The 14,996-nt window shown below is 46.8% G+C and overlaps 1 protein-coding gene across 2 annotated transcripts; it reads right to left on the bottom strand.

The window, feature by feature from the left end:
• Window positions 1–1,265: 1,265 nt before the first annotated feature.
• Window positions 1,266–14,996, bottom strand: PRR13 (proline rich 13). 2 transcript variants are annotated; one of them, XM_077328999.1, is made up of 4 exons: window positions 14,872–14,996; window positions 10,134–10,180; window positions 7,956–8,368; window positions 1,266–2,823 (listed from the first exon to the last, which is right to left on the bottom strand). In XM_077328999.1, the coding sequence occupies exons 2-4, from the start codon at window positions 10,150–10,152 to the stop codon at window positions 2,785–2,787; spliced, it is 471 nt and encodes a 156-aa protein (XP_077185114.1). In that variant the 5' UTR covers window positions 10,153–10,180; window positions 14,872–14,996; the 3' UTR covers window positions 1,266–2,784. The 2 variants fall into 2 exon arrangements, with proteins under 2 accessions (XP_077185114.1, XP_077185115.1); XM_077329000.1 differs by lacking the exon at window positions 14,872–14,996 and adding an exon at window positions 14,645–14,835.

Raw genomic sequence — 14,996 nt, 5'->3', positions numbered from 1 at the left:
AGAGAATGGAAGGTAGGGATTGGGGAAGTGTATATATTTTAATAACACTCAAAATGTTAAAAGTTGACTTACTAGCCAAATCCACATTTGCCCCTCATTCGGCTTAAAAAAACATTCAAGGTTTTGTTTTTTGCTGTCAAGGTGTAGCCGATTTATGGCAAACAGATAGGGATTTCAAGGCAAAAGGTGGTCAGAGATGGTTTGCCATTGCCTGCCTCTGTGTAGCAACCTCGCTATTCCTTGGTGGTCTCCCATCCAAACACTAAGCAGGGCCAACCGTCCTGAACTTCTGAGATCTGATGAGATTGGGATAGCCTGAGCTATCCAAGGCAGGGCAAAACATCTACTGGAGAGTTCAATTGGAAAATGACATTAGATAAAGGAGGTTATAAACCACTATTCTGGGCACGATAACCAATGCAGTTTTCAATTTGCTGCCAACAAGCCAGTCTTTGAAGGTGAAATCTTGAGTGCAGCTGTTCTTTAACTGTTCTTATTATTTTCCAAAATGGAATTTAGCGAACTGGCAACTAAGATTAAATGAGTTTGTTGTGTGTGTGTGTGTGTGTGTGTGTGTGTGTGTGTGTGTTTTGGGGGGGGGGGGTTGCTGCCTGAAGGAAGAAAATCCAGAAACAAAAATATAAGAATGACTTCTATTTTAAAAGAGAGACTCTTTCATTGGTGTCCCTTAATTGGTTTCAGACAGAGGCTAACAATGTGGCATTTTCAAACAAACCTGCCTTACTTTGAACAGCACAGTTGCCATTCAGACTTGAGATTAAAAGTGGAACCAACCAAAGCTCGAGGAAACCATCAAGAAAGGAGCCATTGACGTACTGGCGTTAGATCTGTCCACAAGATCAGTTGCTACATCACTTACATTGTTGACACTGATCCCTCTCAAACCTTTCATGCCGAGGGTCCGGGTGACACAATGGTTTCAGACTAGGTCTGTGAAGACCCAAGCTCGAATCTGTCTGTCGCAAAACTCACTGAGTGACTTTGGGCTATTCTCTCTAATCTATTTCTCACGGTTGTTGTGAGGATCAACTAAGGCACAGGGAGAAAGGAGACACGCATATGAGCTATGTTTGAGGAAAGAGTAGGATAAAAATGTACCTCCTTCAAATTCAAATAAATAGATTGAAGTCCAGTAGTAACTCAAAGACTGACAATATGTTCATGGTCTGAACTTTCACGAATCAAAACGCTGTTTGTAAGAGTATTCTCAAATAAAGAGCAACACATTCATGCCACCATTCCAATTAAGCATTAAAACCACAACTCTTTATTGTGAACAAGGACAAGAAGAAACAAGTTTGAGCCAGGGAGCATTGGACACACATATTTTTACAGCTGGAGATGGGGTGGGTTGGAAAGAATTCACAAACTAGGAACCAATCTGTCAAAGTAATCTGTTAGGGCTTTTGACATCCTTTCCTGAGCCTAATATCAGCAGAAACATCCATCCTGGCAAATTTCATTCATCTTAGTACAAGAGGTCTAAAAAGGTCATGTAAAGGTTGGCTACAGCTATGCCCACTTTTGACTGGTCTTTCTTCAAGCTTAAGATCTACACCTGGATGCTATCTAAATGGTCCTTTCGCTGCAGGGCACCAGGGCCAGCCACAGGGGCAAGAGTGGGTTAAAGACAAAGTCAGGACACGCTCCCTTGAAATGGAATGGATATGTAAAAATCGTATTGCTGCACATACCCCTTGTGATAATTTGTTAGACATTTTCAACATCAAGCCAGATACCTGCTCTGGACCAACAAGAGTTGCTTCCTTTGAATGTAATATTAAAATAAATCATCAAGCAATTGATTATAACCTAGGCTGAAATAAGCAGCCTTCTAGGGTACATTCAAAACAAGATTTCATCTGAACTACACTGTCCTCTCTGTCGCAGCTCCTACTCTAGACCATCGTAGGCCAGGAGAAATTTGTGCCCCCTCTCTCCCTCCTTTCTAATGCATGGACTGCAATATGCAATTTTGATTTTTATGCTGTTTAAATTTTAACTATATTTATTGTTATGGCTTTATATGTACTCTATTTTTAGGTCAGTACTATGTACTCTGCCCTGAGGGCAGATAATAAACTGAATTATAAATAATCATCCATGATCAAGCCTGTTTCATTTGCTATTGGATGACATCTATAATGGCAGTTTACAGTGAGTGGCAAGCATTTGTCACACGCAGTTCAAATATAGGGCAGTCTCTCCTCTGTTCTGCTGTTGCTTCGTGTAAAGCGGAAAGGGCAAACAGTCCTTTGGGGAGCAAGGCAGATTTCTGAAGCGCTTCAGCCAACTCAAAAGCTAGCATCCCACAATCAAACGTCAGTTCCAAGTGATGGCATAGGTTTCTGAAGGCGTGTGGGAACCAACCAGCAAGCTTCAAGCCACTAAGGAAGGACTTGATTGGTTGCAGGGAAGGTCAGTCTACATTTTCAAAACGTTATGGCCGCCATCAGAGCTTTTGGATTTCTCTGTGCCCTTTATAGCAGCTTGATGTTTTCCTGCTCTAGCACAGCATCTGACCCCTCCAGCCACATTTCATCTATCCCACCAGAATTTCCAGCAGGCATTGCATGCGGCGGCATACGCCAGTGGGATAATCTTAGCATTTCGGCTCAAACCTGTAAGCACAGGACGAGCAGCAAGGGGGAGTCCATTGTTATCGGGTGATTCTTCAATAGATTAGCATTGGATGGAAGCAGGCAGCTGCAAGAGGATCAGCATTCTTGGGAAGAAGATACGGCTAGAAGGCGGGGAGAAGTCTCAGTCGGAATCACTGCTGCTCGAGGAGGAGGAGGAATGCTGTGAAGAGGGAAGAGAGACAAACACATTATGAGACGCCAGCCTCGTTAACAAAATGAGTGGGTTTAATCGAATCCAGGGCTCCACACCAGAAAGCTTATAAATTGGGGTGATAAAGACCATGCCATCATCTCAAGAGCCAGCGTGGTATAGTTGCTAACAGCATCACAGCTTCTAATCTGGAGAGCCAGGTTTGATTCACAGCTCCTCCACTTGCAGCCAGTTGGGTGGCCTTGGGCTCAACACAATTCTGACCGAGTAGTCCTGTCATTCAGCCCCACCTACCTTACAAGGTGTCTGTTGTGGGGAGAGGAAGGGAAGGCGATTGTAAGCCGCTTTGAGACTCTTTCAGGCAGTGAAAAGGAGGGTATAAAAACCAACTCTTCTTCTTTATTTTTCTCTACTTGTCAGTCAGTCAGACTGACTCTGAAGACATGCAGAATACCTCTCAGCAAATCACAACAGACAAGTTCCTAGTACCTGGGGCTACCAATTCAACAAAGCTTTGAACCCAGACCTCTTTCCTTCTTTACATTAAATGCCACAGTAAGTTGCAAGTGATGGGAGTATATGTGGGATGGGGGGAAGGGGAGGGGAGAGAGAGTCCACTGCTACTCCAGTACTGCACAAATCCCCACCCCTTCTCTGGAGCACTTTTTGCTGTGTTGGAGAACCCTCTATACAAAGTTAGACATCCTGCAGTCCCAAAGAATATAAACCACCAATCGAACATTTCTGTTGGTTGATATTTAATCTGGACTAATTGTTCCATCTACTACCCTTTTCTCCCTGTGGCTTCTTTGGTCAGATTGTTCTTAACTCCTACTTTTTCTAGCTCTAAACTGAACTCTGCAGGGCCAGTCATGTAGCTTCATGTTTCATCTGACAAACACTCCCGTCATCTTTTATTTTCCATCTGTGAAAATGGATGCAAAGAGCTAATGACCGTCACTTGAGACTGTTGTTTAAGCGATTGATCTTCTACCAACGGACTCAACCTTGATGAGCACAAACTGCACTGGTGGCTTATGTTCACCTTGCGGATGGAGAAGGAGAGAGACGTGGAAGGGAAATCAGCTCTACACGGATCAAGGGCCCTGCACCCTTACACAATTAAAGAGCCAAACGATTGTGAAGATTCAAAGCTCAACACAAAAGTCTGTGGATGTAACTGAAACTATAAAGTTTAGCATCACTAAAAAAAAAGAACATAAGGATTAATTATCCCTAAAATTTCTGCTGCTCAGACATAGATTGATGTGAGTCCTTAATGATTAACTGGTAAACACAAGGTGTCACAATTTTATAAATATACACAGTTGCATCCTGAATTCCTAGCAACTGTTTGGCTTTGTTATTTCCCATTCTTATAAAGCATCTCTTAGAAGCCCTCTAATCCCATGCAAATCTTTTACCTGCCACACCTTTTAAATGCTGATTATTTCATCATCCTACCAACCCCATCAAAATCACTTAAAGATGTTATTTTAAAAAAATAGCCATAATGGGTTCCTTTTTGAGCCACAGATAGCAGAGCCCCAAACACAGATATTTTACCTTTACATTCAATAAAATAAAAATCAAATCCCATTTGGCATGTTGGGGTTAATGCCAAATCCTGGGAAGACTGAGAAATCAATTCCAAGACACGGTAAGCGTCAAAAGCTCATCCAATTAGCAGAATATTAAGTTACTTTTATACCTAAGCACAACCGTGAGGAATGATCGTAGAGCTTTGCTTGGATAGGCCATGAAGTCTGAGACATTGGTAGAACCCTGAGAACATCCTCCCCAACTTTGCATGGAGGTAGGGCACTTGGAAAGTAGCAGCAGCTTCAGGCATAAGAAGAAGAAGAAGAAGAAGAGTTGGTTCTTATATGCCACTTTTCTCTACCCGAAGGAGGCTCAAAGCGGCTTACAGTCACCTTCCCTTCCCTCTCCCCACAACAGACACCCTGTGAGGGAGGTGGGGCTGAGAGAGCCCTGATATTCCTGCCTTCCCTTTCCTCTCCCCACAACAGACACCCTGTGAGGGAGGGGAGGCTGAGAGAGCCCTGATATTCCTGCCTTCCCTTTCCTCTCCCCACAACAGACACCCTGTGAGGGAGGGGAGGCTGAGAGAGCCCTGATATTCCTGCCTTCCCTTTCCTCTCCCCACAACAGACACCCTGTGAGGGAGGGGAGGCTGACAGAGCCCTGATATTCCTGCCTTCCCTTTCCTCTCCCCACAACAGACACCCTGTGAGGGAGGGGAGGCTGAGAGAGCGCTGATATTCCTGCCTTCCCTTTCCTCTCCCCACAACAGACACCCTGTGAGGGAGGGGAGGCTGAGAGAGCCCTGATATTCCTGCCTTCCCTTTCCTCTCCCCACAACAGACACCCTGTGAGGGAGGGGAGGCTGAGAGAGCGCTGATATTCCTGCCTTCCCTTTCCTCTCCCCACAACAGACACCCTGTGAGGGAGGGGAGTCTGAGAGCGCTGATATTCCTGCCTTCCCTTTCCTCTCCCCACAACAGACACCCTGTGAGGGAGGGGAGGCTGAGAGAGCGTTGATATTCCTGCCTTCCCTTTCCTCTCCCCACAACAGACACCCTGTGAGGGGGGTGAGGCTGAGAGAGCCCTGATATTCCTGCCTTCCCTTTCCTCTCCCCTCAACAGACACCCTGTGAGGGGGGTGAGGCTGAGAGAGCCCTGATATCACTGCCTTCCCTTTCCTCTCCCCACAACAGACACCCTGTGGGGTGGGTGAGGCTGAGAGAGCCCTGATATCACTGCCTTCCCTTTCCTCTCCCCTCAACAGACACCCTGTGGGGTGGGTGAGGCTGAGAGAGCCCTGATATCACTGCCTTCCCTTTCCTCTCCCCACAACAGACACCCTGTGGGGTGGGTGAGGCTGAGAGAGCCCTGATATCACTGCCTTCCCTTTCCTCTCCCCACAACAGACACCCTGTGAGGTGGGTGAGGCTGAGAGAGCCCTGATATCACTGCCTTCCCTTTCCTCTCCCCACAACAGACACCCTGTGAGGGAGGGGAGGCTGAGAGAGCCCTGATATTACTGCCTTCCCTTTCCTCTCCCCACAACAGACACCCTGTGGGGTGGGTGAGGCTGAGAGAGCCCTGATATCACTGCCTTCCCTTTCCTCTCCCCACAACAGACACCCTGTGAGGTGGGTGAGGCTGAGAGAGCGCTGATATCACTGCCCGGTCAGAACAGCTTTATCAGTGCTGTGGTGAGCCCAAAGTCACCCAGCTGGCTGCATGTGGGGGAGTGCAGAATCGAACCCAGCATGCCAGATTAGAAGTCCACACTCCTAACCACTACACCAAACTGGCTCTCAGAGACCCTGAAAATCCAATACCTGTACTGATAACCGTACCAAAATTAAGACCTAAACTGTTTAACTGGTACTAACAGTCCACGTGACAGGAAGAAATGTCAGCACCCCAATATAATTAAAAACTCCTCAAATTATTTCAAAAGCAGGAGCACAGCCTTTATGTTTGAAGAGATGTGCTGAGGGAGGAAATGGGCAACACCTGTCAAAATTAAGGACAGACAAAATATTAACCCTGCCGATCCTGCAAGGGGTCATGGACATGGGGAAGCAGACTTCTGTGTGCGTCTCCCCCATTGGACTATGAACCATACATGGATGGCACATACACACCTCCTCTTGCTCACTGAGCTGCCAGGGAAATATGTACAAAGTCCTCTGCAAAAAGCAGCATCTGCATTTGTCAACCATTTGAGGCAGACTCGGGGGGGGGGGGAGCCAGATTCAGCCCCCTCCCCTCTTTGACAATTGCAGGTTTTTGAAGAGTGTTGCTGTGTTCATCAGCCACTGGATTGGGAGCCCAGGATTCAGGAAGCCACGCTTCTCTTTCTCAAGCCTAGACACTAGAGACAGACCTCAAAGCAACCAGCATGGTGTAGTGGTTAGAAAGCGGAACAGTGCAAACTGGCTAGACGGCTGTAATAAATGAGCTTGACTTGACTTGAAAGCAGAACAGGATCTGAGCAACCCACGTGGGAATCCCCTCCCTGCCATGGAAGCTCACAGAGTGATCTTAGGCCAGTTGCACCCTCTCAGTCTGAACTACCTCACAGGATGGTAGTCAGGATAAAATTGGAGGAGAGAAGAACAATCTTAAGCAGCTTTGAGTTTCCCTTTGGGATTAGATAGATGCATGGCTTCTAGCCATGGTGACTGAGGGGAAACTCCACATTCAGAGTTGCTAACCCTTTGAATCCCAGAGCCAGGAGGCAACATTAGGGGAAGGCCTCAGCCTCTGTGCCAGGGGCGGTCAAACTATGGCTCTCCAAATGACCATGGACTACAATTCCCATGAGCCCTTGGCCAGCATATGCTGGCAGGGGCTCATGGGAATTGTAGTCCGTGGACATTTGGGCAGCTACAGTTCGGCCACCCCTGTTCTATGCCCTGTTGTTGGACAACCAGAGGAACTGGCTGGTCACTATGTGAGACTGGTTATTGGACCAGATTGGTCTGATCCAGGAGGGGCCTTCTAATGTTCTTGTAAAAGCAGTGCATAAAGGAAGTAGGTAAATAAAAGGATTTTGATTCCCATCACCTTATGGCCACCAGAAGATACAGTGACTTTTGAGAGCAAACAGGCTTCCTTTGCTCAGCCTCCAACGCCATCCTTGAAAGAAGGCTTTTCAGACTTGTCTCCAGCCAAATGAGATCACAGCCCTGCGGGACCTTCAACAGCTCTGCAGGGCTTGTTAAACAGAGCTGTACTGCCAGGCCTACGGTTGAGGCCTAAAACAACATCTGAACTAAGCTGGCCTCCCTGACAAAGCCCCTAGCGATATAACAACTGGGGCTAGTATGACCCTCCCATCTCCTCTCCCCTCCTTCTTCAGCACCAGAAGAACTAGGCAACCGTCAATGAGATTTTCTGTATCTAAATTTTAGCTTTGTTTATTTTAGCAATTGTATATATTATCTGTATTTTATCTTAGATGTGATGTTATTGTGATGGAACCGACCCTGAATCTCAGGAGACAGGATGCGGAAATAAATATAATAATAATTATTATAAATACATAAAAATAAACAGTGCATGGTTGAGCCCCTGCCCCTTCCCGGTCATCCCCTTCGACAGACCTTGCCGTGCAGTTTGTGAAGCTTGTGTGGTTTGTGCATCTTGTGAGCCTTCTTCATCTTCTTCTTCATCTTCTTTGCTGCCTTCTTATCCAATACGTGGGGGCCCACAACAGCTCCAGGCAGCAAAGGGTTAACTCCCATCCCTCCAGGCATCCCTGGGACAGGCGGAGGGTAGTGGCCACCCGGTGGGACAGGGTAGCCAGGCTGGTGACCAGGATACGGGGGTTGAATAGGTTGGCCCGGAGGGTAGGTGGGTTGGCCTGGGATCCCTGCCGGGGGAACAGGATATGAGCCACCAGGGACAGGGCCTGGGGGAAAACCAGGATTCACTGCAGGAGGATAGGCAGGATTGGAGCCAGCGGGGTAGGAAGGGTTGGGGGGATAGGCTGCCCCTGGGTAGGCACCAGGCTGACCTAAAAAGGGAAGAAAAATTCTGATCAGCTGGCAAAAAACATTAGCCCTTGCTGCAGTCATCTTCTACCACCTAGTCACTACTTCTTAAGACCCAAGCTGACCAGGAAACTATACTTGTTAATCTAGAACAGTGGTTCTCAGCCTTCCTTTAATAGAGTGCCTCATGTTGTGGTGACCCCCACCCATAAAATCATGCAAGTATTCTTTCACAGAAATTAAACTGAAACTGACCAATGGCGTGAAGATCCACTGTTCATGATTGTATATAAATTGTTTTTTTTCCGCGGTTTCTCATTTCAGTTCTGACTCTTGTCCCACCATGCCGATCTCGCTCTTTTCCACTGCCCTATCTCGATCTACCCCCCCAAGGCTGTTGAGTAGATGGCGCCCCCCCCCCGGCCAAGCTGCTTGCCCTGCCACAACCCCTGTGAAAGGATCGTTCGACCCCCAAAGGGGTCCCGACCCTCAGGTTGAGAACCACTGATCTAGAAGGAGTTCAATACTCTCCGAACAGCTGGTCCCTACAGTTACCTGCTATATATAAATCTAAATAAATAAATATATGCAATCTTCCACTCTACCCTCAACCCATCAAGTCTTCAAACTTCACTTCCACCCACAGATTACGAACACCGTGTTGGGTAAGCAGCATCAGAGTCAAGCAATATCTTTAGGCAATTTAGCTGCCCACTAACACAGTGGTCCCCACTATGGCCACTGTTTCCTAGCACCTGTTTCCTTCTTCACCAAAGTAAAGACCCACTAGAGCTTGCTTCCACCTGTCTAGAACAGGAGGCACTTCAGAGGACACTCTAGAGTCTAGGAGATGTAATTTTGTGTCTCCAAAAAGCACTTGTTTGGAATCCACTGTCTCCATCACAGGGGCTGGTCCCAGGCTTCATAGCCACTCTGGTTGAACCCACCCATGGCAGCCATTTTGTGGTGGCACCGCCTTCCTGTTCTCACAATCTGAGAAGTGCCCATGGGCTTAACAAGGCGGGGGATCCCTCCACTAAATGGATACAAAGGTCACTATTCTTCATCCAGCAACTGTCGTTGCCCAGGTCCCTCCAATGATTTCTGTGATCCGTAAGACTGCCACCACTAACCCTAACTAGGGTAGGTAAACCCCACATGCAGTCTCCAAGGCAATTCAGAAGTTGTCATTTGGTGCACGGAGATCATTCAGAAATTTTAGAAAAGCACTGATGATTTTAGAAAAGCAAGTCCAAATGAGACAGCCATGACTACAAACACTCTGCTGAGTCTCTAAGGACAGCGTTTTGCGTGCCGCAACCAGGGGAGGCAGGCACTTGTTCTACAAACTGAAGATTCGTCTCCCACTCAGAGGCAGGCTAAATCAGTCACAGAAAGAAAGCTAGACTGAACTGTATATGGCCACCCTGCCAGTCACCTCTGTGTAGAATGCGCGGTTCCTTCACTTTCAAGAGTCTGCCAGAGCTTTGTCTTCAAAGGAAGCTTTAGTGATGGTGAAATTATATCAGCAGGACAGCAAAAGCTGAAACTTGGTTCTTAGTGAATCACCCGCAGCTACAAGTGAATTAGGCAGCACCAGCCAGTTAGGAAGCACCAAAACTCTTCTTGGAAGCAGGCAATGCTAATTAAGATCCTCCAGCCTGGACGCCACCTATAGCTTGCCCCAGAATAACCAAGAAGCAATGCCCTATTATGTTCCACCTCACCATGCATTTCTGACAAAGTGGCACTCCAGTGGAACCCATCAAAAATGATTCAGACTCTTACCTGGATTAGGATTCCACATGGTCCACAGGGAGGAAAAAATGTGTCACCTAGTGGGAGAAAGAGACTATTCGTTCAACAAGTTAGGAGGCCATCAGAATGTCATGAATCAAACCAGAGCAAAGTCTGCATTAAAACGTTAATTTACAGGTGTCCACAGTGGCTAGTCCTGTACAGAAAGATTCTACCAGACTGCAACAAAATATTATTTAGGAAGGGCAATGTTGAATACACAGGATCTCCATTTAAAAATAAGGATTCCAGCCCCTATAGATACAAGAAGTGATAATTAAGGAAGGTATCCCCTGTTCTTTTCAAGAACTAGTGTCATGTTAAAAGAGGAAATCATTGGTTCAGTCCTCACTTGGGCCTTGAAGCCACTGAGTCCTTAGGTATAAAAGCTGCTTGTCAGACCTCTCTTCCGTTCCTACCTACCTGACAAAACTAATTTATCTTGTGGGAGGAGTTATAAGAACTATTATCTGTTAAGGGCCTGAACAATCTCAGAACAGGGATTCCCAATATAGTATCTCTGGTACCCCGCAAGTGTTTTTAGGAAATGGGTGGGACCCAATTGGGTTTTTGACTCCTGGTAGGACTTTTGGTAAAGCTTTTGACAGACTGACCGGCAGTGCAGATTTAAAAAACTTACTGCATTGGCCACCAGATCACAAAGATCTACACTGTGTTACTGAAGTTAAGCTGTGGCATCCATTTTGTGGCTGGTTTTCCCTACAGCGGCAGCCATTTTGTGGCCGCATCCACCACGCTGTGTCAGAATTCTGAATGTTACCTGCATGTTCAAAAAGACTGAGGACCTCAATCTTAGAATGATGTGATTAAGTTGCAAATGGTTGCCTGAAAGGCAGCACTATGGAAAATGGTGTTTATTCTAGGAGAGCAAAATTCCCATCCTAACTATGTGCAGGCTGCATGGATGAAAACCACAATACTGTTTTACTGCCAATAAGTATGGTACTTGATACAGTACACGTTAATTTCCTGCCCCAAGGAGCTTACAGTCTAAAAGCTGCCGAAATGGGAAATTTGGTAGGAATAGACTTGGGGAAGAATCTGCAACTTTCCACAAAACAGCAAAAGCCAGCGTCGTGTAGCAGTTAAAGTCCAACTAGGATCTAGGCCAGGGGTAGTCAAACTGCGGCCCTCCAGATGTCCATGGACTACAATTCCCATTCGCTGGCAGGGGCTCCTGGGAAATGTAGTCCATGGACATCTGGAGGGCCGCAGTTTGACTACCCCTGATCTAGGCAATTCTAGTCTGAATTCTCATTCTACCACAGAAATCTGCTGGGGACCTTGGCCAGTCACAGCACGTTACTCTAACCTACCTCTGTGAGGATAAAATGGAGGATAGGAGAATTACGTTGGGAGCAGCTTTGAGGCCCAACTGGTGTCAAAGGAGAGGTATATTTATTTATTTACATGAAAAACATACAGAAATAATAAATAAGATGCTTTTGCCATGTCTGAGAGAATTTCGCAAGATCTACTGAGTAAGAAGTCAGGCCATAGATGAACCAGAAAGAAATGGCATAGTACAAGACCTGCCACCCCCTGGGCCAATACTACAACCATTAGACGTGTTGTTATTTTGCTGCTTGGACTAAACAGACCCTACATCACCTGCATCAATCTACACTGCCGCCTATGGTAAGGCCAGTCCAAATAGGATGCAGGATCCCATTTGTTTACTTCTACAAGAACCACAGAAGCTGTGCAAAGGTCCACCCGCAGCCACAGTTTGTTCCGCACAAATGAGAAGGGGAACAAACAGGAGAGGAAGGCACACACACAAAGCTAGAAAGTACGACCCAGAAAATAGTTCTCATCTCCACACAAACTGTCAGAGACTAGAACAAAGATTGAGCCCAGTGGAACATTTTATTCAAGGTTTAAGCTTTTGTGCGCACGCACACTTGGCCAGATATAGCCAGAGACTAATGACAGATGCATGGACTTGATGTGGCAGGGCCCTGATTTTCAGCGGAAGATACATACAGCACAGAAGTAGTCTAGGCGGAACACGAGGTATTTATAAAACTTCCTGCGAATTTGTTCTCCAGCCTAATAACATTACAGCAATTTAAGAAAAAAAAATTATCTTGGTGTTTTATAGTTTCCATAGCAGTAACATACTCAGCTGTATTGCTACCATTTTCAACTATTAACGTAACTATTCTGGTTTATTTGTGTTCTAAAGCCGTGGCAAATTAAATCTTTTATAGCCATCTTCTATAGCCGTAAAAAGTTAATGCACACGACAAAGCAACAGAATGCCAGTAAACCTATAAATGTCCTCTCTGAAAAATTAGGCTTGATGATTCTGTCATGGTGGGGCCTACGTACTTTGATGAGAGGGATTCGGGCGATGAAAAGTAACAAAAGCTTGAGGACCACTGGCCGACGGCAGGGGTGCCCCAAGTGGTGCCTGTGCTTGCTATGGCACTGGTCAAGTGTATTTAGAGCAGGGGTAGTCAAACTGCAGCCCTCCAGATGTCCATGGACTACAATTCCCAGGAGCCCCTGCCAGCGAATGCTGGCAGGGGCTCCTGGGAATTGTAGTCCATGGACATCTGGAGGGCCGCAGTTTGACTACCCCTGATTTAGAGAGTGGACAGAGCCAGGTGCAGCCTGGCTTTAGGATGCTTTAGGATGCATTGGGCTGATCCTGCGTTGATCAGGGGGTTGGACTAGATGGCCTGTATGGCCCCTTCCAACTCTATGATTCTATGATTCTTTATTCAGCAAGGCTTCTGAGCAAAGGCTCCACCTGGACATTTGATTGGCTGTGAATACAGTCCCCAGTTGGGGCTTGAGGACCCCCTGATTTGCCACCTCCCCCCCTCCCCCCCGTTTCAGGGGTTTAAGAAACCAGGGGAAATCCCCTCCTCCAAAACAGGCAAACCGCTTGAAAAGAGCACAACGTTTCTACGTCAGAAGTGACATAGAGACATTGGTAATGCCTCGGGGAGCCTCTGGTTTTGGGGCAAAACTCTATGGTGAGATAATTCTACCAGAGTTTTATCCAGAAACCAATCATCACCCCCCGATGATCCTACATCACCTCCAAGGCCCATTATGCACGGCCGCCGAACCGGCGATTTCAGGCCACATGGAAACCGCGGAGGGGGAAGACGCGACGCACGCCGGTTATGCACGGGACGGGACGCGACGGCGGCAAAACCCAGAGTACCCGATTATGCACGCGGCGATCTGGGCGCCGCTTCTGGTTGCTCCCCGGTCACCTCCCAAGAAGGCAATAAAAAAGGTAAACATTTACAGAAAGGATACCAGATACTTAAATGCTGGACCCCATTTCATCAATGTTAAGTAATTCTATGTGTTATAGTGGCTTGTGACAGACTAGAAAGAAGGTGACTTGGGTTCAAATCCACACGCTGCTATGAAGCTCATTGACAGAAGGGAAATTGTCTCTGACTCAGCTCCTTCTTGGAGTTCTTGGGAGCATTAAACAAGCGAAGGGAATCATCAGGATTTTAAAAGGTACCTGATCATTATACCACATGTACTATCCCCCCCCCCCCATGCACACACACGGGAGGCCAAACAAGGCCCAGGAGTGCAGTTTACCATCCAAAAGAGTTTCCACAATATTCAGGTACCTTTTTCTCTCTCCCTTGGACTTTCCTTTTTTCTCTTCTCATGCATGTCTCTCCCATTAACAAACTTCAAGAGTTGAGGGGGGGGGGGTCTCCCTGATTCACTTTTCCCACTCTCATTGGTTACATGCACAACTCTAAAACTCTCTTTATAGTTTGATTTTCTGAGAGGTTTTGTCCAGATTTTCTTTATAGTCCATCGTTCTCACAGAGACCCAGGAAAGCTTACACACTGTAAGGAAGAGCCAGCATGATATAATGGTGCATGTCAGACTAGGATCCAAGAGACCCAGGTTCAAATCCCCACTCTGACATAAAAACTTGCTGGGTGATTTTGGCCACTTACAAATTCTCAGCCTAACCTACCTCAGGAGGGGGAAGAGTAAAATGGAAAAGGCAAGAATGGTGTAAACCAGGGGTAGTCAACCTGTGGTCCTGCAGATGTCCATGGACTACAATTCCCATGAGCCCCTGCCAGCGTTTGCTGGCAGGGGCTCATGGGAATTGTAGTCCATGGACATCTGAAGGACCACAGGTTGACTGCCCCTGGTGTAAATCACTTTGGGCCCCCAACAGGAAGAAACTAGGCATAAATATATAGGAAATAATGCAAGGAAAAGTGCAATCTAATAAGTAGCGCAACAAATCTAGAGAAATTACTAACAATGCAAAAAAGGTGTTAAAGACAATATACAATGCAGTAAATATAATCTTTTTATGGACATTTGTGCAACGGACCTCTTAAACTTCTTTTAAAAAATACCATCCATGGCTCAGTAAGCCAGCAAGCCTGTTCTACCAGGACCTGAAACACCTGTCCCAGGAGGGTGATAAGGTGGGACACAAAGAACTCTGTCTAAACAGCGGCCACACCTTGCTTCACCAAGCATCTGCGGCAGCCCTTAAAGTTGCGCTACCCCTTTAACTTGAAATCCAGCCTCATGGAGTTCCGTGGGCTTCCTTCCCAAGGAATGCACCTTAACCGAAATAGGTGGAAGACCGGTGGCTTTGCAACGCTACAGAGAGAAAGAGCCCCCAAGAAAGCGCCGCGCTGCATCCGCCCGTCCCTCGCCACCAAAACGGAACAGTCGCTTCACTACCTTCAGCTTCTCCGCCTCCGCACAAATCTGCAGCGGCCCCTTCCTAGATGCCTTCCTTGCACCTGGCTCAGTCTCCAAATCCCTGAGTCCGATTGGCTCCCGGCTGACATCGGCGACTTCCGATA

This window comes from Paroedura picta, chromosome 3 (assembly GCF_049243985.1).
Source record: "Paroedura picta isolate Pp20150507F chromosome 3, Ppicta_v3.0, whole genome shotgun sequence".
In the NCBI taxonomy this organism is placed as follows: Eukaryota; Metazoa; Chordata; class Lepidosauria; order Squamata; family Gekkonidae; genus Paroedura; species Paroedura picta.
Note: the sequence above shows the minus strand (reverse complement) of the source record. Positions and strands in the feature narration are given on the sequence as shown.